At 42.3% G+C, this 25,753-nt stretch overlaps 1 protein-coding gene across 1 annotated transcript in view; it reads right to left on the bottom strand.

Annotated features, from left to right (window-relative positions):
- Nucleotides 1-1,780: 1,780 nt before the first annotated feature.
- HGD (homogentisate 1,2-dioxygenase) overlaps nt 1,781-25,753 on the bottom strand; it is a 38,098-nt gene continuing 14,125 nt past the window's right edge. The window contains exons 5-14 of the mRNA XM_054575252.1: nt 20,936-20,995; nt 19,135-19,226; nt 17,774-17,808; nt 16,909-16,988; nt 16,262-16,361; nt 14,104-14,228; nt 11,646-11,750; nt 9,231-9,357; nt 4,742-4,923; nt 1,781-2,122 (exon numbers count right to left, since the gene is read on the bottom strand). Coding sequence (XP_054431227.1) covers nt 1,973-2,122; nt 4,742-4,923; nt 9,231-9,357; nt 11,646-11,750; nt 14,104-14,228; nt 16,262-16,361; nt 16,909-16,988; nt 17,774-17,808; nt 19,135-19,226; nt 20,936-20,995 — 1,056 coding nt within the window. The 3' untranslated portion in view covers nt 1,781-1,972. The remainder of the gene's footprint in view (nt 2,123-4,741; nt 4,924-9,230; nt 9,358-11,645; nt 11,751-14,103; nt 14,229-16,261; nt 16,362-16,908; nt 16,989-17,773; nt 17,809-19,134; nt 19,227-20,935; nt 20,996-25,753) is intronic.

Raw genomic sequence — 25,753 nt, 5'->3', positions numbered from 1 at the left:
GTCCCTGATGCCACCTCATTAGGACAACATTGTCTTTTTCCTGGACCATTGCCATGTCTCCTTCTGGGCTCCCCACATCCACTTTCCTTTCAGTTTCTTGAACCCACAAGGCTTCTCGGAATGCTCCTGCTCCAGACCCCACTGAAGCCCAACTCCACCCCTCCAAAGGCTTCCTCCTTATCCTTTAGGTCTGGCTAAATGTCACTTCTTTATTGAAGACTTTCCTCTCTAAAGAAAGATGTCCTGCCCTGGCCAGTGTGGCTCAGTGAATAGAGTGCCAGCCTGTAAACCGAAGATATGCCGGTTCCATTCCCAGTCAGGGCACATGCCTGGGTTGTGGGTCAGGTCCCCAATAGGGGAAGTGTGAGAGGCAACCACACATTAATGTTTCTCTCCCTGTCTTTCTCCCTCCCTTCGCCTCACTCTAAAAATAAATACAATCTTAAAAAAAAAAAAATCTCCTAGTCCCACCTGTTATTCCGAACTCAGTTTCTGTTTGTTTTCTTCTTGGCATGTTTCGCAATTTGTAATTATGTTGTTTATCTCATGTGTCTCACTCTTTAGAATGTAACCTCTGTAAGGGTAAGGAATATGTCTATCTGCTTGACCACCATAACCTTCCTAGGTTTGCCATATTTAGCAAATAAAAATACAGGCTTCCCAGTTAAATTTCAATTCCAGAGAAATCCTGGGTAATTTTTTAGTATAAGTATGTCAAAAGGACATATTCAATTATTCAGGGTTTATTTGAAATTCAAATTTTACTGGACATCTTGTATTTTATCTGGCAACCCTACTTCCTGGGACCTGACACATGGCTGACTCTCACTACATATTGTTGAATAAAAATCAGATAGCAGCAAATCAAAGTTGCTACTATGGCAACAAAGTGGTGGAAATGTGCTAAAACTACAGAACTAAAGTAATGACAAATACCACTTCCTATTCCTTTCTATTCTGATGTGCCTGTCTCCTGATTCCAGGAGAAATCCATCAGCTCATCTAAAGTCTTGGGCAGCTCAGTGTCCTGGGAGGGTGCCGGCCACAGGAAGGGAGATGCTAAGAGCAGCTTTCCTATCCAGCACTGCCTCTGTTTTGTTGTGGTCTGAATACAGTGGCCCTAGGTCTTCTTTGGCCCAGATCTCCCCAGACTGTGAGCTTGCTAAAAGGAAGAAAAGACTTCTTTCTTTTCAATCATTCATCCCCAGTGTCTCACTGAGTAGCTGGCACATATTAAGGACTGAAATCACGGCTATCTAATGGACTGATAAGGGAGTGAATAGTAGGGTGACTAACTATCCTGCTAGGATTAAGACTGAGGGAGTTTTCTGGGATGTGGGGTTTGCAGTGTGAAAAGGGGGTAGTTGGTACTCTCAGTGAGTAATGCTCACTCTGAGTGGATGGGCTTTTTTGTCGATTATCACTTATTGTCTGCTACATGACAGCCTGCTGACCTGGATGCCTCTGTTTAAGGATGACATTAGATGTTTAACTCTGCTGACCCAGTTTGCTTCCCTGTGCTTGAACTGACTCCTGAGGCCTTTGCTTTGGTTCCAGCCTAAACTCATGGTCCTTATGTTGGCTTGTGCTTCCTGTGACTTGGTCTTTTTGTCTGTAGTAGATGCCCTGAACTGTGCTTCTGAATAAAGGTACTCAAGTGGACTGTGCTTCTAGAATAAAAACTAAGCACATGCAGAGAGATCTTGGTCCAATTGCATGGACTCCAGTCCTGGCTGCTACAGGTCTGCTCCATCAAGTGCTGATTATGACCAATTGCTACTTCCACACAACACCAGCAAGTATTTATTTAGTAATTATGCTGCAGACACAGAACTTTCCAGATATGTTTCTACAAATGTCTCAGTCACTTGACAATAAAAAAGTGAGTTCTCATTTTAACCCACCTCCTCCCCCAATAGTGCCCGAAGTCACAAGATTCTAGAGGAAAGACTACGGCAGCAGTGCTCCAGTCTCAATTACGTCCTGCTGGGTTCCTGGAATTGGGTGTGAAGTGGCTCTTGAGAGGCTCCCAGCACTTGTAGTAGTTCTCATCCAAACAACGAGAGGTCTTGAGCCCCCACTTGGTGACGGCCATGCTTAGAGAAGACTCAAACATAAATGCCTGTAGGAAATGACAAGAAAGAAGAGGTGCGGTGGATAACAAAACACATTTTATTAGATGTCTAGAGCGAAGAGGTGAGTAGGCAGAATCTTTGGATACTAAATCATGTGTGCTAGCATGGTGAGGAGAGTAGGCCCCAGACCTAGGTTCTGGATCTGACCCTACCCCTTGTAAGTGAGTGATACCTTATGCAAGACCATGAACTTTAAGGGCCTCAACTTTCATTCTATAAAATGAAACTGGGCACATGAGCCTCGCATTGTCCTTGTAGCATTACGGAGCTAAATTTGCCAGATCCAAGGGCAGAGGTGGGAGAGGCCTAGTAATATTCATTTTCTCAGGGGCCATCACTTACTTAGGCTATGTCCAGGAGAGGGAGGTCACAGTCCCCATTTTGTGGAGGTAGAAACTAAGGCTCAGAGCTGGGAAGTGGCTTAACTAAAGTGATGGTAACAAGAAGTGGCAGAGCTGGGATTTGAGTCTTTCTTTTTCAGGACTCTGACCAAGAGATGAGCTGGGAAAAGGAAAAGGAGGAACGAGAGAGGGTGGAGGAGGAGGGGAGTAGGAGGCAGGAATGGCCGTAGCATTTTTAGAAACCCTATCCCAGAAGGGAATGCATGGTGGTCCTGCTGTGTTCAGGAGGTTTTTGTCTGCAACAGTAAGAGTATGTAAGTGCTTTGCACATTGTAGGCATTCCAGCTTTGCTGAGTGCCAATTTTCCTGGTCACTGTGGCTTGTAAGAGAAATAATAATAATAATAATGATAATAATAATAATAAAATCCTACAATTCTTATGTCCTCACATTGACAGAAATTTTAAAATTATAGATCAGCAAAAGGAAACTAAATATTCTCTGTGCCATAGTCCAGAGAACCCACATTAATGTTTGGTGTTTAATATACATTAACTTCTTTTTGCTTAAAACAGTGGAGATGATTGTCCCTGCTTGACCTCCCATGACAGGCTTGATGTGAGGACCAGATGAGATCAAGTGCAAGTGCCCTACTCACTATAAAGCACTATTCCGATGTAAGGATTGTTATCATGGCCATTATTATTGTTGTCTCTTTGCTGACTGCTTCTCAGGAGCCTTGCTGTCTGACTGGAGTAAGAAAACCCCATCCCAGCTGAGCTATGAAGACAGTATTGTGTAAAGTTAATTTATTGCAAACTGGAACAATGATGAGGCATGTAGATGGGCCTGGGTCCAAATTATCTAATGGGAAATGGTGAGGGAGGCCCAGGGTTAGGTCTACATAAAGTGTTGGGCCCTCTCCCACCAGGTAGTGTGGGCTTCCTGGCTACGCAGGGCCTCCCAGTTCCTGAGCCCCAACATAAAAGAGCTCTTTCTCATCAGTGCTCCGAGCCCTAGGCATTACCCAAAGTCTTGCTTTTATAGAAACAGCTCTGTCCTGTGCCTTCTGCGGCAGAACACTGCTCTCTGGTAACACTGACTATCCCAAAGGTTACTGAGTAGCCCGTGCACTCCCAGGAGCCTTCAGAGGCAATAGCTTAACTAAGATTCTCAACCTATGTCTCATAGAGAAGCAGGGGTCTACAAAAGCTCTGCAGAGGCCCTTCCGAGGGGCAATACAGCTGAGGTGAAGCAGACAGGACTGTTCTCAGCTTTTCCCTGCAGACAAGCCCCACTAACTCTGGCCCCAGGATTTGGACTAAAAGCAAACTGCACTAGACAGAGGGACAGATCATGCTGTGTGCTTAGTTTGCAAACTGGGCATGGAGTCAGGTGGGTCCATGCTATTGATTTTAAAGTCAGGTAGCATTGAAGGTATTTTATTTAAAAATGTAATGCAAATTTGTGTCTAATTTAGTATAAAATTACTCCTAGTGATCCATAAACTCTACTTCCAAGAATGAGAAAATAAAATAAAATCAAGTAGCGCAGCAGTCTGCAATTGTGTTCAGCCTCAATGTTTACAGCCTGACACAGGAGGAATACAAAACAGATTTTAAATCCCATCGGTTTCATCCCATACCAGAGGAGAGCAAAAGAAAATGACAAAACAGCAAAGAACTGCTGCTCACAGTCCTGACTACAGTGATGCAAAGCCTTCCTGACCCTCCTTGGCCTGACATCCTGCAGGAAGGTGACATTCTGCATCCTCTGCTACTGTGGCCCTACACAAGGATCACTTCAAAAAACAGGATATGATTCTGAGACAAAGCATGTATACACATGCATGCAGGTAAGGGAAGACCCTTCCTGTATATATACCCCCTCCCTTATATTTGAACAGTGCTGGATAGTCTGTGAGGTTAAATTACAGGCACCCGCTGGGTTGGGCACCATACCCATTCTACAGATGGGGAAAATGAAGCAGAGAAGTTAAGTGACTTACTCAAGGTCATGCGGGAACTAAGAGGTAGGATTTGAACCCAGACCTGACTCCAAGTCTAAAGCTTTTTCTATGCTCACTGCATTAGAAGCCTAGTATACACACAGGGGTGTATGCATATACACGTGAGAACAGACACACAGACACACACTCTCCTCTCCTGACTCCTCTGTGACTTTGGAGAAGTGAAAAATAGACTCTTCTCTTAACAAGACTGGGGAGGCCAGAGGCCACCAGGGCCCAGCATTTAACTTGCTTACCATGGTGCCATCAGCAATCCTCTCAGGTGCCAGCTTGGCTTTGCTGGCCTTCTCGAAGCAGTCGGCATCGGGCCCATGGGGAGTCATCGCACTGTGCAGGCTACCGCCTCCTGGCAGAAACCCGCCTTGCTTTGCCTCATAGTGGCCTTTGATGAGTCCCATGAATTCACTCATGCAGTTCCCTGGGAAGGTTGAAGCAGTATTATTTTTATTACCTAAGGCAGACCCATAAACATTAAGACCCTTCAAACATTATTTTTGGAGAATGACAAGAAGATAAGATTACCTGATACATTTTATTAAGATCAATAAAGAATACAGATAGACATAAAGCAACCACCAAACATTCATTAATGTGGAATTCTTGGTAGGCAAAGCTCTATTCCCTGGCCATGTGGATTAGCAGAGGTCTTGCATTCCTCTTCCTGAAGGAACTTAGGCTATATCTAAAGAAAGTCAGATGCCAGAAAAGAATTTTAATAATAATTAAAATCTAAATTATAATAAAGAGTCGATGTGCTCCATCATTTAGTCTTAACAAGCCTCATATCAAAATTATCTTCTTTTGTGACTTGAAACCCTTCCCAAATAGCCCCACAGTATACATATATCACTATATTTCCGGTTCCCAATCTAGAAAACTGAAGTGCGTGTGTGTGTGTGTGCGCGCATGTGTGTGAGTGTGTGTGTGTGTTGGCAGAAGAGGGGTGTAATAGATACTATATTCTAACAAATACTATATTCTATGTCTGTGTCTGATATCATCCTATTCTTCCAATCTTAAAAATGCCTGTTAGGTTAATTCTTTTCTTTCTTTTTCCATTGACATTATCCTCATAGAATTCTAAAATTTTAAAATTAGAAGGGATCTTAACTTCTACTTAATACAGAAGAATTTTCTCTATCATTGCTGACAGATCATCTCCTGTGCTCTGCTGGCATGCTTCCTGCGAATGCAAGCTCCCTACTCAAATGAGCTACCTGAGCTCTCAGCTACCCAAGCTCTCTACTTAACAAAGCTCAGGGTGTTAAAAAGATCTCTTATATTAAATGGAAATTTGCTTTCATGTAAATTAAATACATTGGTCCTACTAGTGTTTTCTTGAGTCACGCAAAATTTGAAAAGAATCATGTTCCCACTCTTTCAAAAGTTTGTTTCTATTTGAATAAAACTGTTTGGTAGAATAGCCACACATTTAGAGCACCTAAATGAACACCTGAGTAAATTTAAGTGCCTTTCCATTCCTCCACCCGCCTACCCATCCATTGATTCCTCTGTCCATTCCCCACCCCATCCATCTATCTATTCATCCATCAAATATGTATAATTGGACACTGTGCTAAGTACTGATGGAGATGCATAAGAAATAGCCTGTCTAAAATTACTCATACTCTGTCCCAAGAGAGTGCTAAGAGTACAAATCATGAACACAGCAGAAAGATATGGCAGTGGCAACCCTCGCAAAGCCACACATTTGACATTATTAAAGCCCCACCCCTCTTCCTTGCAGGTGAAGTGTAACCAAAAGTAAACTACTTCTGTAATTGACTAAGCAGCCATACCCAACCTGCCCAGACAACAAAATGCTGCTCAGGCCCCTGCAAAAAGGTAAGACCCAGGTCACAGCTCCCCTTGTTAATCCATGAAGCAGAAATAGAAGAAGAGAAGTGACTGTAAGCATGAAGTTTTTCTATTTTAAAAGCTCGTGATTTAAATATGCAGCCACACTCCTCACTCCAGTATGTGTCCTCAGGGTCCCCTTCATGGCCTAATTTTAAGAAGAGAGCAACATAGAATTTAGCTTTGATCTGAATATGAATTTAAGTAGCAATGAGTTTGATGATGACACCTCTGTATCATTTTCTATATTTCAAAGGGCAGTGGATGGTAAACCTTGCCTTTCTGATTAATACGGAAACCACTTGACCTAGGTGCGTTAAGATGATTAGATGCAAGGTTTCTATACCAACAATTCTCCACTTCTATAAAGTCACATCAAAATAGCAAAGATTTTGATTTTTGCTAAAGCAATATTTTAAATACCGCTAGTACAATATCATTTCTCACTTGGGGTTCTGTGGTTTTGCCAACTAACTTGGGGCAACCATATCTTTCCTGGGCTCTGTCTATCCAGGACCCAATTTACTTGAGACTCAAAAAAAATGATTAAGAAGCACTTCACAAGGCCATTCATTTCAGGTAACCTGAACTACACACCAAAATCAAGGAGCTGGTTGAGAGCTATGGCACGGCAGCTGCCTTGCCCATCAGGCGGCGCTGTGCCCGCTCTCCCTGTGTCTCAACACGTGACCTGTACACCCCCTGCATCAGAATTCCTTGGCTTACTAGTGCAAAATGCAAATTCTGAGGTTCCACCTTAAAACCAACTAATTAAACTCCCTAGGAATAAACACTGAAAAAGAAAAAGGCATTCTAAGTGATACTCATGCCCCTTAATGTTCTCAAACTGAGGTCCCTGGAACAGTAGCATCAGCTTCACTTGGGAACTTGTTATAAATGCAAATTGTTGGGCCCTGCCCTGGACCTCCTGAAGCAGAAAGTCTGAGGTGGGCGCAGGGATGTGTGTTTTTATAAACCCTTCAGGTGGCTCAGACAGCATGCTGACACCATTCCTTCAGGCACATAAAGCAACCTCAGCACAAGGACTATGTGAAACAACGAATGGCTGAGGGCTAGCCCATGAGGTACAGGCTCTAAGCCAGAGCAGTTCTCTTTCCTTGATGACAGGTTCTCTGTGATGGGCTTGACACTTGTCCAAAAGGACATAGTTTGTTATTCATAAAGCATCTGGGTTCTTTGTAGTGGTAACTAATTGTATCCTTTTTTCAATCATAATGGTGTTACCAGAAAAGGTGCTCGGATTTGATCATGAAGTAGCCTTCTATCCTGCAGACCTTTACAAATGCCTAAATTATCCCTTCAGTGCACCTTCTTATCCTGTTGAGCCCTGGCTTCTTGGGAGCTGGTATTATGAGGGGAGCCTCATGTAGACAGAAGGCTCTGAGGTTAACTAAGGAAAGGATTTACCAAAAAAAAATAAATTTTAAGATTTTATTTATTTATTTTTAGAGAGAGGGGAAGGGAGGGAGGGAGAAAGAGAGGGAGAGAAACATTGATGTGCGAGAGAAACATTGATCAGCTGCCTCTAAAATGTGCCATGACCGGGGACCAAACCTACAACCCAAGCATGTGCCCTGACTGGGAATCAAACCAGCGAACTTTCACTTTGCAGGATGATGCCCAAATCCACTGAGCCACACCAGCCAGGGTGACAAGGATTTGTTTCTAAGAATGTTTCAGCTCAGAGATTTTTCCAGAACTCTATGCATAAAAATGCACGCTCCAGAAAGTGGAATTGTACATTGACCTTTAGGTTGCATTTACAGCTAGCTACTGCCCAATTAAAACTTCCAACCTCACTAGGTACAGCTGTGAAGTACCTTATTCTTGTGATGGATTCATGTATTAAGTCAATGTTTATTAGGTACGTATCACATGCCAGCACTGAGCTGGGCACATCAGTCATTAGACATGAGTGTCTGCCCTGGCATCAGATTGCCTGCAATTAAATACTGACTCTACCATTTAATTATCTGTGGGGTTTGAGCAAGTACATAATCCTTCTTATCTCAGTTCCATTCCCTGGGGAAAAAAAGGGGATAATGATACTACCTACCTCTGACAAATTTATGAGGATTAAATGTTAATACTTTTAAAGAATTTATTACAGAGTCATAGAAAACAGTCAATAATTGTTAGCTGTTCATAATAATAATATTAATAAGATAGATCTCAAAAGTTCTGTTTTAAGCAACAAATGCTTTGCAGAAACTGCTTCCAGAATAGGGCCCATCCCCTAGGGTGGACTGCAGTCTGCTCTACCCTGCCAAAATGATTGAAGAAGGCACATTTTATTAGTTCTTGAGTCAGATTTAAGTAAACAACAAATTAACCAACATTCTCCCTCTCTGCAAAGAAGCATCTGAAACATAAAGAAACTTCTTGCTTTCAGCTCTGGGTGGGGGGTACTGTGGGGTGGAGGGATTGAGCAAAAAGGAAAAGAGGAAGAGCTCTTGGACACGAGCAAGAGTGTGGTGATTGTAGGAGAGGGGAAGAGGAGGAACAAGGTGGAAGAGGGTATAGGAGGGATAAATAGTGATGGAAAAAAATTGAAAAAATAAGAAAAGAAACTGCTTTCTACCTCTCTTTAGGGCCAGAAGAACTGGGCTTAGGCATTACAAAATGTTTTCTTCTCAGAGTCAACACATCACTGCCATCCCACGGGAGGCTGTGGTATTTAAGCAGCTAAAAGTCTGGGGAGCAGCACCAGGCTTTGGGAGGCAGGATCTGGAACTCCAGCCGGGGCAGGGCACATAGAAACCCCTCCAGCGGTGTTCCCAACGGGCAATGTTCACTCCTGTGCTGTCTCTTTGGTTCCCAAATGTGGTTGGCAAAAGAGAGACTTACTGTGGTAATAAGGAGGCCTGAAGGTCTTATCAGCAACCCCCCAGCGAGGTGGGAAGATGACAAAATCAGCGATGGCCACTCCAGGGCGGAGAGACTTGGCCGTCAATACTGTGAAAATGGACGGGTCCTGTGAAAGTACAAGGAGAGGTGAACACATGAGGAAAGGGACGTGACTGGACAATGACATACGTCGCCCACACATGAAGGGGCTTTTGAGTGACACTCTAATTTCTTATCAAACCATGCAGGCCAGGCTAAGAAGTCTGGGTTTGTCACGTAGGCGTAGTAATCACTCTTCTGCATTTCCCCTCTTGCTGTGCTTGAAGCAAAGTGAATTAACACCAGCTAAGAGGACTGAGCTGCTTCTTCATCCTGCTGAGCCCATTTCATGTAAGTACTACCCTGTGGGCTTGCGAACCAGTGGTGCTCGCCTCCCAACCTGAAGTCAGGGTGACCAGAGTGAGGCTGTACATCAGGGAGCTCTTGGCAGAAAGGATGCTCAGAATAGGGTGGAGATAGAAATAAAAATCCACGCTTTGGTACAAACGTAGAATCTGCTTCTTTTGGGGGGGGGCAGATTGCAGAGATTCTAGATGGTATTATTGCTTTCTGACCTTTGTTTGACTCTCAGATTTAAAACGCACCACGCACACCATTAGTCTGAGTGTTGGTAGCATAGAAGGGAGTAGGGGGACACTAGAATGATTTTAAAAGAACTTTAAAATCCTTCAGTGAAAAGATGGAGGTTCAATTCAGTTAAAATCAATGACCACGTTTGCTTTTGTAAGCCATGTTAGGATCAGGATTCAAAGATGACTGAGATCTATTTCCTGCCCCTTTAGCATTATTGGTGGAGGAGTGAGGAAGGAGGACTGAAGGATTAATAAAATAGATGCATGAACAGCTAATCACAGCAGGGTTCCAAGGGCAATCTAGCTGTATAAATAGAGATCCAAGGGAGTACAAACGAAAGAGTGCCCACCTCTACCTGAGAGGATCAGGGAAGGCTTCAAAGAGCAGGTGGCATTTGAGATAGGCATTGAGGAATGAAAGGAGAAAGAGAGAAAGGAGGAAGGAAGGAAGGGAGGGAGGGAGGGAGGAAAGAAAAAGGTATTTTAAGGACAGAAAACAGGAAAGACATTAAAATGCACCCAGGTTTTATTAAGAGGCAAGAAAGCTAAAGCCTGGGGTGCACTGGCAGAAGGGAGAGAGGCAAGAGGTGGCACTGGAAAACAAGTCTATGGCCAGATGGCAAAGGGCATCAAATACCACGCTTCAGAGCTCAGAAGTAATCCTGAACCACAGGAAGCCTGCAAAGGTTTGCTGGTGCGGTGGTAGAACGATCAGACCTGAATTTTGGAAAAATAACTATAGCAGCAGTACAGAGGAGATTGAACCTGGGTAAAGACAAGTCAACAAATCAACCCTTATTGTTGTGAGAGTTAACACTTCTTCATCTGTCATGAGAAATGATCTAAAACAGCTAAGGAGAAGGTAGTAAGGCTTAAACAAAGCTCTATCAGTGTCTCAGGCTGCCTTTTCATGCGATTTCGGGGTCAATGCCTCATTTTCTTTTCCCTTTGGTTTTATTCAGAGCTGTTGCTCTTCAGAAAGGTAGTTTGTCCTGTCTCAAAGATAAGCTGAACTGGCTCAGAGTGACCTTTCTGTCTTTGGTTCTCTGCCTTCTGCTCTAATTATTTCTCCAACTTGTGGGTTAGGTTAATCTATTATGAACTAGGCTGCAAAATGAACTTTCCCCCAGGCCCCCCAAACTGGCACTTTATCAAGAATGTGGGGCCTCGGGGGCCTGCACTGTAGGTCTGGAACCTCTTTGGGGCCCTTGAACTGAGTGAAACGTATAACCAAGTTCATACTCCAGAACTTCTTTGGTTTAAATTTAGGCTCTGAACATTATGAGTAACTTCCTAAGAGAGCCGTCTGCTCCTTCACTTCCAGAAACAGCTAGGAGTGGAGATGCTAAAGTGGGCGCCGTAGAAAGTTGCCCCTTGGTATTTGTGGGCAGGACAGAGAACTTCCCAAATCCAGAAACGTTCCTTTCTTATCACTCCATCGCTAACACTAGCAGTTGGTTTTATTTAGGGGATAGACTTTGCATGAAGAAAATCAGTTTTTAGCCATCTACTTGACTACTCTACGTAGAGAATGGGGCTGTGTTCGCATGCGAATGTTGAGTGTCTGGCCTGGCTTCCTCACCAGCTGTGTCATTTACCCCTTCGCCAAAGCCTTGCTGCAGAGGATTCAAATTCCTGTAAGCACAATGACAAATGACTACATTGCAGGTTTCCAAGGGTGACACTGGGAATGTTACATCTGTGAATCTTAGGGGTCTACTGTAAAGCCCTCTCACCTAAGGGCTTCCCCCTGCTCCAAGGACCCTCCAGGGGCCAGACGTACCGCGTGGTCAAAGGCCACTGCATTGATGACCATGAAGTCCTCCAAGTTGTACTTGTAGGGGGTGTAGTTCCCGTGCCAGGCCACAACATTGAACGGGGAGACATCCTGATCGCAAAAGAAGCAGAAAAGGGCCATCTCAGCACCTAATGATTTTGTAGCTGTGATTCCAGCTTGTACTTAGCATTACTCTCTGTTTTGGGATTTGATTTTGTTCTCATAATTTAATGATACCATCCTTTGGGAAAAGTATAACCCTGAATCATTCTGTGGTTGCTTCACATGGCCTCAAAGTATCCTTCATTTATCCTCTAACGCTACTTTTTTAGTTCCTAAGCTGCAGCTCCTCTTATCACATGTGCACAAAAAGAAGCATGGCACATTCTCCAAGCAGTGCCTTTTGAACGATTTTTAACACAACTGTGAGAACCCGTGGATGCCAGCAATCCTCAGACCATCTGGGCCACCCTCCGGGTTTCCTCTGGGTGCGAAGGGCAGGCCCTTGCTGTGACTTTTCTCCAGGTAATTGCTGCTTAGAGGAGCTTCCAGGAGACACAGGGCCTGGGTGGTGAGTGCGGGACGGTGAGGTCTCTAAGAGTTCCAACCCCAGGGACTTGAGATGTCAGGGCAACCCTAAGGTGATGTGTCTTGAGCCTGCCGTGGGGTAGGAGAGAACCAGTGTTCTATCATAGGAAGGCCGCCCCGCTGCAGACAGGGTTTGTGCTGGAAACAGCATCCAGTTCAGAACGTTCTAAAGACTTTACTGGAGGGACTACTCACAGAGGTGTGACTGACGTTAAGTGAACTGACTGGAGGTGGATAATGTGGTATCTGAGCCTAGGAATAGTGAGACGACATTGCCATTCCTAAGCCTGTGGGATATAGGAAGGAAATGTCACAGATTTCCAGGAAGAGCTCAGAACCATGAAGAAGGGCTGCCCAGTGGTGCACTGGTAAATATTGTGCAATCAGCAATCTGGAAAAAATATAAAAACTCTGATTTCTGGGGTATAAATACTCTCCCCATGATCATTTTTAAGCTACTGATGTGATATCACTAAGCACAAAGCTGGGAGAAGATGCCAAGCCACTGTGAACTGGCTCCAGCATGCCTCTGGGACTACTCAACACCAAATGAGATTGTGGAAGGGTGCAGACCCAAATAGGGAGGAAACAGGGGAAGAAAAATCCAAACTTGTCTTTTCTCCATCCCTCTAATTTTCTTTGAGGATCTCCCACTAGTTGGATCTAACCCAAAGCCAGCCGGCTGGGAAGCCTGGGTGGTAACAGTTCACATAGGTCAAGTTCCCAGAGCACAGACCATGGCAGACGAGGGAGAATGGATCAGTGGGAGCTCACACAGAGAAGAACCAGCACAGGAGCCACTTAGAAAGTGGAAACTACTGGGGCTGCTGGCTGCAACTAGAATGATGGTTCTCCGTCAGCGGTATGTCAATAGTAATACGGAGAACATGCTTTAAGGGAATGCGGGTTTCCACACCCCATCCCCAGAGGTTATCGTTTTTGCCAGGCTGGAGTAGTATCTATGGATCTGCATTTTAAAGAAGCCTCCCTGATAATTTGATTCAAATGGTCTCTGAACCACATTTTGAGAAGTCCTGACCCAGAGAATGTGAGGGTAACAATGTATCAATGAGTTTAACCCTCAGGTCTTAATTTTAAGTGCCAAACTAGTTGGCCTCTGCTGGTAAGCACATCTTCTAGATGCTGTCCAATAACATGTCTTGGCAAAATACATAAGCAGCAAGTCAAATGGGCAAAAAATAAAGCAAGCAAATAATGGTAAGTGGAAGAGATCTTTGGATTATGTTTTTTATATGATTACTCTATACTAATACATTATATATTTAGTATATTAAGGAATCATAAAATACATACTAATTTTATACTATATATTATATAAAAGATATATTAATATTAGTATACATTATATTATAGATTACATATTATGTTTCAATTATTATTTTTATTATTATGTATGCCTTTGCTTATCTCCTGAGTTTTACCAGGCTGAAGGTGTAAATCAAATCAAGCTAATTCTACCTGTTCTGTGTGAGTCATTGCTAGTATTTGAAATATGGTGGCCATTGATGAATATAAATCTTGGGTGATCTGCTTGTTAACTCATTTCCCTTTTCAGAACATATTACCCTGTTTGCATATTATGTTGTCTTCGGGATTTTCATTACTTGGTGAGTAGAAAGAGCATGACCAACAGATATGGTTCTACCATTTACTGTGACATTTGGTAAATTATTTGTCACTATCTGACTTGTTTTCATGGCTACAAATAATGCAAATAGTACTTCATTTGTAGTATCTTAGCAGTATAGTAAAGATGAAAGAATACAATATGTATAAAATATTTAACACTGGCCTTGGCAATTATTTGGTGCTTAATAACTATTCATTCCCTCTTCCGTCTACTGACCCTCTTTACCTGTTTGGCAGCAAACAGCTTTCCCTGATACTTATTAATCACAGTGTAGCCACCTGACACTTGGCGATCTTCATACCAGGCAACGGGTATCAAGAAATCACGAGGATTGGCCAGGCCATTGGCTCCTAGAATATAATGACCCATAGTTTTTTAGACACTTTTGAAGTCACATAGGAAAGAGGATCATGGTTGCACAAAGAAAAAGGGCTATGTCAAGAGCCACTCTACAATTCACTTTCATTGTTCAAAGGCTCACTGGATTCCCAGCATGGTGCCTTTTTAAGAGGGTCCAAAGAATTTGATAAGGAAAAAAAAATCATGAAAGTCATCATCATCTCCCAAAGTTGTAGAGTGGGTATAATTTATAAAGCCTTTACATACATTATGTCATCACTGAAAGTGAGTGGGGGAGAGATGAGGAGCAGACTAGAAAAGAGGAAAAGGAAAGATCTGATAGGAATACTAGACCCTTTTCTTTCCAAGGAAACCCTGATGACTCTAGAACTCACCTACAGTTCTTGATCTATAGTCTTTGAGAAAGAAAGGGTTAAGTACTGTTGCCCCAGGTATGCCTCTGTTCCTCAGATAGAACTCAGAATCAATCCAAGTCTGTAAAACTGCTCTCTAGCCTGACAAATCCACCAGGGAGAAAAGCATTCAGGACTTCCCTGCTTACCTTTGCTTTGCAAGTGTTCCCTCCAGAGAAAAGAAAATAAACCAAAAGACCAAAAATGAAAAGCATAAGTGCAAAAATATAATTTAACTCTGAGAGGAGAGACAAGGGGTGTATTTTATTATTTCCAACTCCTGGGGTTAAAAAAATAGGCCCCCAGCTGATTAGAAAATTATATATATTTTCCAGAGGGTGCATATTCTGTGGAACCTGGAAGCTATGCTGACTGTAGAGCAGCTGGAAGCCAGACCAAAGAGGGAAGAGCGGATGGTGAGCAGGACGACAGACGGCTCACGGTGGCTCCAGCTGCCTCTCTGCTGCCTCCCACCTTCCTCTGATTATTAGGATCCTCCCAGGGGAGTGACCAGAAGGCACATACTGGCCTGTCCCTGTTTTGCTCTAAAAAAGCTGTTGACAAGGAAGAGAAGAATTGGGAGGTGCGGCCACCACCTTCAGCAAACATGCCAAAGGTCAAACCAAGGGCCGAAGTTCCCAGCCACTCTTTTCACTCCAGAGGGGTTTTGAACAACCCCTCCTACCACTTTCAGTTCTCTCCCACAGGTCCTGCCTCCGTCTTGCCAGAAGAATCAGGATTGGGGGATCTTAGTTCACCTTTGAAAGTTTTAATCTGTTCATGGAAGCTGTGGTTTTCAGCTTCTTCATAGCACTCTGTGATGTACATTTTGGGACTGTTGTTTAGTGTGCTCAGTAGGAATGCGAGTTTCATAGACTACATGCCTCTTGGCCTGTTCCTCCTTTCCATAGGAATATAGCACCTGCCATTTTTATGGCTTCCCCACTATTTTCTCTACACACAACGAATTAATTTAAGAAAATGATATCCCTTCTATTCCCAAGGCCCATCCCCACTTGTGTTCTTTTGCTTAAGCTGTTCCCTTTCTTCTTTATTTTCCCTCAACTTTTCATCAAGAATCAGCCAAATCTCATCTTTTCTGTGAAGCTGTTCCTTGTGACCTGGCCCACAGTATCCCAAACTTCCACATCCTGTGGGGTGTACACTGCTCTCCAATCGTCTAGGTACTATTCTAGAGAGAAATTTATAACAGTTACATTGAGTCATTTTCTGTTATGTATGTCGTGCATGAGTGGGAAGATGCTGTGTTACTCTTGATGAAGTTTCTGCCACTACCCTCAGCACAACACTGGAAGTGAGACAAACTGATGGATGAATACACAGATGAGCTAATAAATGAAGATATCATTTTTCATTAGGGTTAGCCATGCTGCATGGAACCTCTGAGCTTAGAGGTCTGAAAAGAAAGTCTGGCATTGCTCAGGGAGTTCTGCTGGGTTCCTAAAATTCCCAATTACACTTGGTCTAGAGAAGAAGTTATCTAGAGGAAAGTTAAAGTTTGAGTGAGATGAGCAGGAGCAGGAATGAGGGGAGCAGGGTGTTGAACTCTCATGCAATTATTTGTGTCATATATCTCAAGCCAGGCTTAGAGGCTTGTAGTGAAGATTTACCAATCGGTCCCAGGTCAGGCAACTCAAAGTGGACACCGTAGACCTCCAGGATGTAGCCCCTGGTCTCCTCGAAGACATCTATGCTGAACCGCATTCCTCTCTGGAATAGGAAGCAGGAACTTTACCCTCCCAAATACCAGTAGCTATAAAGAAGCCCCAGAGGCACCGCCAGCTCCACATGCACAAGTAAAGCTATGGTCTATTGAGCTAGGTTTGAGAGATAACCAACTCAAAGATGAGTCAGAAATAAAACTTTAAATCCTAATCATGCCTGTGACCCAAACCAACCCTAGTCCATCCTTTTATTTGGTTCAGAGATAACAGGACCCTGATTTAGCCAAATTTTTTAAGAAATCCATCTTCACTGCCCTCCACCCACATCCAGGGCCTTATCCAGAGTGTGTGTAGATATTTAGGAAAGTGAGTGGACAATGCTCTTTGTTCTGTGACAGTGTGCTATCTTAAAACAGTAGGCACCCAAGCCTGTTTACACTTCTGCACAGGAAGCCTTCTGTGTAACTCAAACTCCCCTCTGCTCTATTGCCTAGTCGTAACAGAGGAATTTTAGAGTTGGAAATGGCAGCAGCTGCAACATCTGATTGCTTCCAAATTAGAGAGAGGCAAGGAGAAGGGGGCACATTGCTCACTTGAATGACGCAGATCTCGTTGGGCTGCACAAGCATCTTGCCAAACTCAGTGTAAATGAGAAGTTTCCCTTTCTGGGGAACTAACAAAAAAGACAGGGCAGCAGTAAGTATCTCTTTTCATGCAAGAACCACTTCATGAAGAGTAAAAGGTTTAAGGACTGCATTTGTTTTTTCATTCCCAATGAAAAGAGCTTTATTGAACCTAAGAGGAAAACATCTAGAAGAATGTGAATGAAAAAACTGACTTTTTTTTTTTTTAGTTGTCAGGTAAGGAGATTGTATATGCACAATTCTGTGGACTGACCAAAACAGGCAGCTGAAATAGGATAGGAAATCACCTATTTCTGATACTTCCAGCAGAAGGCTGTGATTTGCATGTCTGATGTCTATACCAAAGTGTTCACTCCAAAATATTGGTACTAAAACCATAAAAGGGAATGGGCAGACCAGAGAAATCTCAAATAGGCAATCCATTTTTGGTGCTGTCATGAAAACCTGTTTGTACATTGCAGATATGAATGACAGTCTTTTCTTGGGAGAGTAAGGAGGCAAACAGTTATCTTAATAAGTTAATCACATCTTGATATTACTCTTCTTTTTTTTTTCCAGATGCTCAGATCTCCCATAGTGGAAGGACCCTATAGAAATGGGTCTTTCTGTTAGACAGACCAGAACATAGAATAGGGCCTTTGAGGTACACTAGGAATCATTTCCAGACCATCAATTGTCTTTAGAACTTAGTCTATAAATTCCACTAAGTAAGACAGATTAAAGGATGAAGGGAAATAATATGTATAAAATTAAAAAGCAGCTTGTGACTAGGGCTAAATTTACAGTGAAGGGGTCTGAACTCTTCAAAACTCACCAATCAAGAAGTCCCCATCTGAATTGTAAAAGCACCTGAAACATATATAATCATCCCTGTGATTTTCAGTTTTAACACCTCCAGACAAATTAATTTACTGCACAAATGATTGTTCAGTACCCACTCTGTGCCAGGCTTAGTGCTGGGTATGAAATGATGTACAGAATGACCCAGCCTCTGCCCTCCTGAAGCTTAGAGTCTAGTAGGAAGTCAGACAACAATCAAACATTTACAGAACTATAGCATTATAAACTGTAATGGCACTGTAAAAGTCAAGTCCAGGAGAATGAAAGAATAATGAACATCATCTAGCTTGAGGAATCAGCAAAAGCTTTCCTGAAAAAGGGACATTTGTCCTGTGTTCTGAAGGAATCATCTAGGCCAGGGTTTAAGGAGGGAGGATAACATTCCAGGCAGAAGGAACAGCGTTGCAAATGCTTTGAGGCAGGTGGGCACATGGCAGGTTAAAACTGAGTGTGGTTCAAGTGGAGAGAGAGGAAGTGCTTGATATGCAGTTGGACCCAAAGGGACAAGTCCTGTGCCTTGTCCTATCTAGGACTTGTCCATGGCTCAGTTAAGTTAAATGACTTGCCCATGATCACTCAGCCAGGAAGAGTGGAATTACCTTTGCACACAACGGTCTGGTTCAAAAACCATTATGACATTCTGCTTCCCAAAGAAAAGGCAGGAATGCTCTTCACATATCGAAGCTCCTTTACTTATTTATTTATTAAAAATTTTATTCATTTATTTTTAGAGATAAGGATAGGGAGGCAGAAAGAGAAGGGGAGAAACACCAATATGTGGTTGCCTCTCATGAGCCCCGCACTGGGGACCTGGCCCATAACCTGACTGGGAATGGTACCTGTGATTCTTTGGTTCGCAGGCCGACACTCAATCCACTGAACCACACATGCCAGAGTGAGGCTCCTCTATTTAGGAATTTTAAGCTTATACAAAGTTATTAGCTGAAGCCAAAGTCTGTCAGCTTGACCTGCCACCAACAGCTGGTCCTAGTGGCTGTTCATGCAGTGTGACTTTGGACTGGGAAAAGTCCTAGGAACCTTAGAAATTAAGAATATTCTAACCTAAAATGAGTTAAAGTCAAAATGTGTCTTGGTCTACTGCTGCTTTCCAGGGTCCCATCATCCCTTTTTTATTTGCATTGCTACGTGACATTCTTGTTTATGGCACAGGAGCCAATCGAGATAGAAATACTTCTTTATTGTCATTATTAATAAATGCATACCAACATTGTTCTGGGGAGAAAAACAAGAACAAAAATAAAAACCTGGAATTTACCCTCTGGTCAGCAGCTTTTGGGGAATGGGAAAGTCCTGCATCAGCACCGAGCCACTCACCTGTCCCTCATGGAGGTGTTGCAGAGGAAAATGTGGATCGCAAGCCCATTGTTGGACTTCATGTCTCCAGCTCCACACAAGGTGTGCAGGCCCTGGGAGAGACCCGCAGGAGAGGGAAGGGTGAACATGAATGGTGACTAAGAGGCCATCATTCCTCCTGGTCCATGAGCACCATGAGACAAGGGTCTAGTAGTAGCATCTTCCCTTTGGGACCAGTGGGGCATTTTGGATCCAGGCTACCTCTGGGGACCCCAGAATTTATTGACTTATGTTTGGTGGGTGGCGTCTCACCCTAATGTCAGCCATGGCTCTAGATCTGGGCTGTCTTAATGGCTGCATCAGATGAACTTCCAAAGCATTGATTCATTACTTGACATTTTATAATTTCCCTACTTATGATCATCCTGAAGGAATGTTTCTACTGGAAGTAAAATCAGGTATCCAGGAGGCTTGGGGGGAAAGTTTGCAACATTAGGGACTAGTTAAGGCCTCTCAAATACATCAGACCATGTGGGCAGCCCTCTGTTTATGAGTAGGGTCATCCCCAATCTCTCCAGAACACAGCAAAAGAGAGCAATCTGACCAACTGTAATCCTCTGCTGATCATCCATAGTCCAAGAAACCATAACGGACAGGCCTTCTAAAACAGCCCTCTACCCCAGACCTGCAGACCGAGAGCCCAAAAGGAGGGAGTTCTGCTCCTCCAGATATCCATAATTCACACAGGGGTTGGGATTTCTTGCATTTGAAAGTTTGGGTTCTATTTAAGTGAGTCTGCACAGGGTTTGGAGCACTTAATATGGATAAGGAGTTCAACATGATCCAAATAGTTTGGCCTATGGCCGGACACCTGGATTCTCCCTAAATAAACCACGAACTGAGGTTGGTCTGAAGAATCTTCCACTAGCTTCTTTGAGCCCCACCTCCTTGTAGCTCCTCTCCTTTCCCCCTACATATTCTTTGCTCTGAGCACAGATACTCCTATACTCTTAGCACCTGTTACTACCAAGCAGAACTTCTAATCAGCATTTTGCTAACTAGTTGCTAGCATGAGTTGATCCTATTCTAGCCCAGGGGTCTATGTCAGGGAGTTCCTGAATTTGGACGAGAAAAAATTATATATTTATTTTCACTAATCTCTGACTGAAATTTATCATTTCCTTCAATTAATGTGAACATAAGTGACAAACTACAGGAGTATTAGAAGTTCCTGTAACTTTGACACTGACAGAAATTAGGGATATTTTTATATTACATTACAGTGGATATAGACATCCCAAAATGTAATTTTTGCTCATACTTCTAATAACCAGAGTTATTAGGCTTTCTCATAGATTTTGTGATTTAGTGCATTAATCAGGAAGCATACATATTACTATAAACCAAACCAAATTTGTTTTATTATTTTTATCATTGTATTTCAATATAATCAACTTCTTTGCAATTTTATGGAATTTGTTTTATGCATTTAAGAACACAAGCTTCATCAAATTATCAAAGGAGTCTTTGTTCCAAAAACAAAGGAATCTGGGAAAGTAAAAGTTCAATTTCCTGCCTTTCCATGACTTTCAGAGATGTAGCAAATAGCTCACGAGTGCCCGTTGGTGTCAAGGGTGAGATGGTGCCTGTAAGACAGCCCTTCAGCCAAAAGCAGAGGCAGATAGCGCTATGTCGGCTGCCTGCCTCGGCTGCCTGCCTCTTACGCTGCTTCTGCTTGGCTTTCAGCTCGCAAACGGCGGGATCACTCGCCGCAGAAGAGAGGAGAATGAGCAGTGGGAAGGTGTGGGTAGCATTGACTTACACTCACGAAGTCCACTTTCTTCTCAGATGTTTTTGGAATCTCAAATGGTTTCCATCTAAGCTGGAAAAAAAAAAGTACACAAACAGGAAAATGATTTTGCAAGGGGAAACTGTAGCTTTCTATATGAAAAGCATCGATTACACAGAAAAAGAACAGCTGCTCCCTGCGAGGCTCTGACTACTTCAGTTTTTGTTATTTTAAATTTAATAATTATCCATAATTTCCTTAAAAGGGCTCAGCTGGGTTCTCTCTGTGTGTGTTTAACCCGTGTGTGTGTGTGTGTGTGTGTGTGTGTGTGTGTGTGGAATAGTCTTTGTTCATTACCACTTTAAATTACAAAAATTAAAAAAAAGGTCATTATGTCTTATTTCAGAGACTGTTTCTTAAAACATTTTGCTCAGGCACGACAGTGAGTCTTGACTGATGCTGCTTTTAATGCTATTTATAATCAGCTCCCTTCGCTGGCATGCCAGCCTCTCTGTGTGACACTGCCGGGGAAGGTTCTATTCTACTTCCAGCCCTTGGAGTTTTGAATTATTTCTTGAAGAGAAGGAAAAAGCACCCAGCTGAGACTGAATTTGGTAAATGCAGTACCAGGTTCAATTTTTGTTTTCTTTTACCAAACCCCACGTTTGTCTCCAGGTTGCCTGACAGTTCCATTTAAATCACCATAGTCTAATTTAACAGTGAAATGATCTAAGGCAGTGGGGAGAAAAGTCAGCAGGTCCACGCCCTACTCAAAGAGTCAGCCTGGTACTTGTTAGTCAACTTGGCAGCAGGTCTGACCCAGCTAGACTGGCAGCTGATAAACCCAGCAGCTTCAGGACATATCATGGAATGACCTGCAACCCAAAGACTGGCTCCACTGGCTGCCTGGTCAAGGCTTGCTAGGTAGGGCCTCCATTAAGCCACTGGGCTCAGCTCATTCTGTATTTCAGAGAGGCAACCGGACAGGGGGAAGCAAGCAGCAACTAGAAACAACAGCACTGGTATTTTTCTGTCTCTCTAATATACCCAGTCAGATAGCAGCCTTTATTTCTTAAACACAGATTGTCACATTCTGGGGCTACTTAAAAAAGAAAAGGTTCAGTCTAATTCATTAAGGATGATATTTCCTGAGGGGGCGGGGGAACCTGAGAGCAAGGATCTAGGAAAAGGTTTCTCAACCTTGGCACTATTGGCATTTTGCATCAAGCAATTCTAGGGAAAGGAATAATTTATCTGCTGGATCAGATGGCAGCAGGTTGTACAGGACCTATACTCAACATATCAGGAAGGATGATAATAAAGACCTCCAAGGTGGTTACGACAAACCCAGTATTAAAAAAAAAAGTGAATCTTCAGGCAAGAAATTCTGGTTAGGAGCTTTGGTGTGAGATCTTGCTGAATGGAAGGAGGGAGAACAGGGGAAAGGATAAACAGGAAGAGTCCACAGAGTGAAGGGTAAAGTCATCTGCTAAATCCAGATGTGCAGCAAAATTGCATGCTGTGGAGTAGCTACTGTCTGATCCACAGCCAGCATGAGGGGGCTGTGCATTGGACTGAGTCAGGAGACCTGGGTTTTGCTACTGTCTCTGTTCCCATTTACTCTGTGAACTCAGATAAGTCATTTTTCTCTTCAGGTTGTGTTTTTTTCTTACATGTAACAATGGGGTGCTGGAGTAAGCTATAATTCCATAGTTCTCTTCAGAGAAGAGCTTCTGAAAGTAATAAAGGGGATTCATTAACAGATTTACTCCTATAACTTTTTAAGTTTATTTTATTCATACTATATATTATTGCTAAATAACCCCCACAGAATTTAATTATTAAACACTTCAAAAACAATGAAATCCATTGTAGTACCCAATAAATTTGTGTTGAATGATTGAAGGAGTAAATATAAGGTACTGAGAACATTGTTAATATCTCAAAGAACAAGACTAAAGCAAATTCGTGAGATTTTTGGAAGTTAAAATGACATTCAGACAAAAGCTAGTAAATTGATAAGTGTTTCTAGAAGTTCAAAGATTATTTCTAAAGTGTAAATCAGTTCTTTATACATGTGAAAACCTCTCCATTCTTTCATGTCCTTTCTGATTTTTGTCCATTTGTTCTATCAGCTGTTGGGAGAGGGGTGCTGGTATTTCCATCTACAACTGGGGAATCTTCGAATTCTCCTTTCAGTTCTATCATTGCTTCACATACTGCAGCTATGTTTTACAAACTCTACTGGAAAATAAACTTTTACTTGCTAGAAATGAGGTGGTCAAACATAATTTGAAAAGCACATTCAAGGGTGTCCAAAGTTAGAATTAAAAATTCTTTAAGATTACCAAAGGAGAAAGACTAGGAATCAGTGGCAACATTTAATAATCAAGATTTGAAATTTACACCCAGGAACAAAAATGGAAATGAGAATTGACTGCAGTCATTTCCAGAGTCAGATGATCTGGAGTTGGACTGGATGAGTCAAGTATACTTTTCAACACTAAGACTTTGATTTACTGAGATTCTCTATAAAGCTGCTTTGGACTCATCTAGATTAGGTTAGATACTCTCAACACCATTGGCTGGTTAGAGGTATGTATATCATTAAAAGTTGGTGCCATCTACCCAAGAATTTGGAAATAACTTGCAGGTATAGTAGCAGTTACACTGTGTCAGCATTTATTAGCTCAGCTATGGCTATGAGAGGCCCAGGATAATCCACTACAGTGAGTTTCAGACCAGTCTAGGGAAGGTGCCAAGGATGGTGGGGGTGGAGGACAGTAAATAAAATAAAACAGCAACTCATGGAATGCCTCAGCATATCTAGCAATTTGAGGAAAAAGGCAACATGATTGATGTGGGAAAAATCAGGCTTTGTGTTCTTTGTAGTACTCCGAGATAATAGGCAGGAGCATAGGTAAGGAGGATTCAAGTCACTGTGCTTTATTTGGACTTTCAAAAGTTCTTCATGAGGCCACAAAGGAGATGAGCTTTCATGGGGTTTGGATAACATTTTTTTTTAATGCAAAAAAATCCCTGGATTCCCATTTGGCCTTGCCCTTGAGTATAGAGCTAAGGGCATTAAATCCATTACTCAGCACCTGGCATAGAGCATGAAACATAGTAGTCACACAATAAATATTAGTTAGATGACATTTAATTATCATAATAACTCTCTGAGACTCCTTTGATTACCATCACCTTTGTTTTAGGAGTGAAAACACAGATGGTTTACAGAAGGTCATTTTTTTCAACTAAGAAATTATGCCAATATTCTGACTCTCTTAATAACATACAGCCCTTTACTCTCAGGCTGTCTGGATAGGCTTCCCAGACTATTCATGATCTTGGCTCCTGAACCCAGGCTCTGCCTCTTTTTAATGGTCTTGTGCTTGGTCCTCCAATCTGACCTTTTTTACTGCTCTTCCAATGCTGAGTCGCCCTGGCCCAGTCTGACTCCTGAGACATGAATTCTGGTAAGGCCCTTTCGTGTCAGCATTCTTATCCAATCTTTTTATATTAATTCATTCAAATGATTTACTGAACCTTTCTGTGTGCCAAGTTCTATTGTAGGTGCTGGAGATGAACAGGACAGTCTCTGCCGTCAGGGGACCTATTACAGAAGACCCTAGAAATGTGAACACTTTTTGATAGGAAAACAAGGAAATGGATAAGTAGAAATGACTTGGAAGAGAAATATAAACAGAAATGTTCCCTTAGGAATAAGTCCTGGCACAAGTTCTATTTAATTTCTTACACATGGAAAATAAGAGACAGATACAATGCAATAATCTAGTTTGCAGATAGCTCCAACATCTCTCTAAGGAGTAAAATACAAGTTGATGGAGATATACTGCAAAAAGAGCCAGAAAGCTGTCTGAAAGGGCTGGACAGGGCAGTGTGCCCTGCAAGGTTGGCAAATGCCAGTGAGTGCATTTAGGGATATGGAATCTAGACTGTTTACAGGCTGATGGGATGCAAGCTATCAGGGAGTATATTCAACAAATACTTGTAATTCTGTTTGAAAGAAGGCATGTGCTGGACACCTCGGGACATAGGAAGATGACAGAGACGTAGAACTCAGGGTGTGAGACAGTAGGAGTCTGGGAAAAAGTGAGGAAAGGAGATTTTAAAAAGTAATGTTGTAGGCTATATATGAGAACTTGAATATTTTCAGGAAAAACAAATGAAAATTGAAATTATTTTCAATTATTTTTGGTCTCTGGTTGCGTGGGACACTGCAATATATACATACACACATACATATATACACACATACATATATGTATATACTTATATATAATATACACCTATACATTTACATATATACACACATATACATATATATACCCACACACACTTACATACATAGACACACACACACACACACACACACACACACACACACACACAAAGAGAAAGACTGGAAAGAAACCAAAATATTAGAAGTTGTTACCTCTGCATTGGTGGGGCTATTGAGCATTGATGATTTTATGTAAGTTTTAAATAAAAACATGTATTAATGGTGGGGGCTGTCATTGTTGTTTAAAGAAGGTATAAACAGTTTCAATAGAGTGGTCATGGTCGCTGAATTATAAAGAATTAAAAGCTTGAAGAGGTGGAAAACCCAAGACATTTTTGGAGGGAAGGGGTTGGTTTGGAATTGTGAGACCTGAACAGTATGGTGAATTAGACAGTAAATACCTTGTAAAGGTGTACTCTTTGAAATGTTTTTGATAATTTGCATATCCTGGAGGCAGAAGGAACTTTATGATGTAGTCTTGAATTAGCTTTGAAATGTTTATCACTTGGTCCAAGTTATACAGAGAACTAGAAGGTAACTTCTCA

The sequence above is a fragment of the Pteronotus mesoamericanus genome, unplaced genomic scaffold (genome assembly GCF_021234165.1).
Source record: "Pteronotus mesoamericanus isolate MK-2021 breed Mesoamerican mustached bat unplaced genomic scaffold, CSHL_Meso_final contig_27, whole genome shotgun sequence".
Lineage (NCBI taxonomy): Eukaryota > Metazoa > Chordata > Mammalia > Chiroptera > Mormoopidae > Pteronotus > Pteronotus mesoamericanus.
The sequence above is the reverse complement of the archived record's forward strand: the minus strand, read 5'-3'. Positions and strand labels throughout refer to the sequence as shown.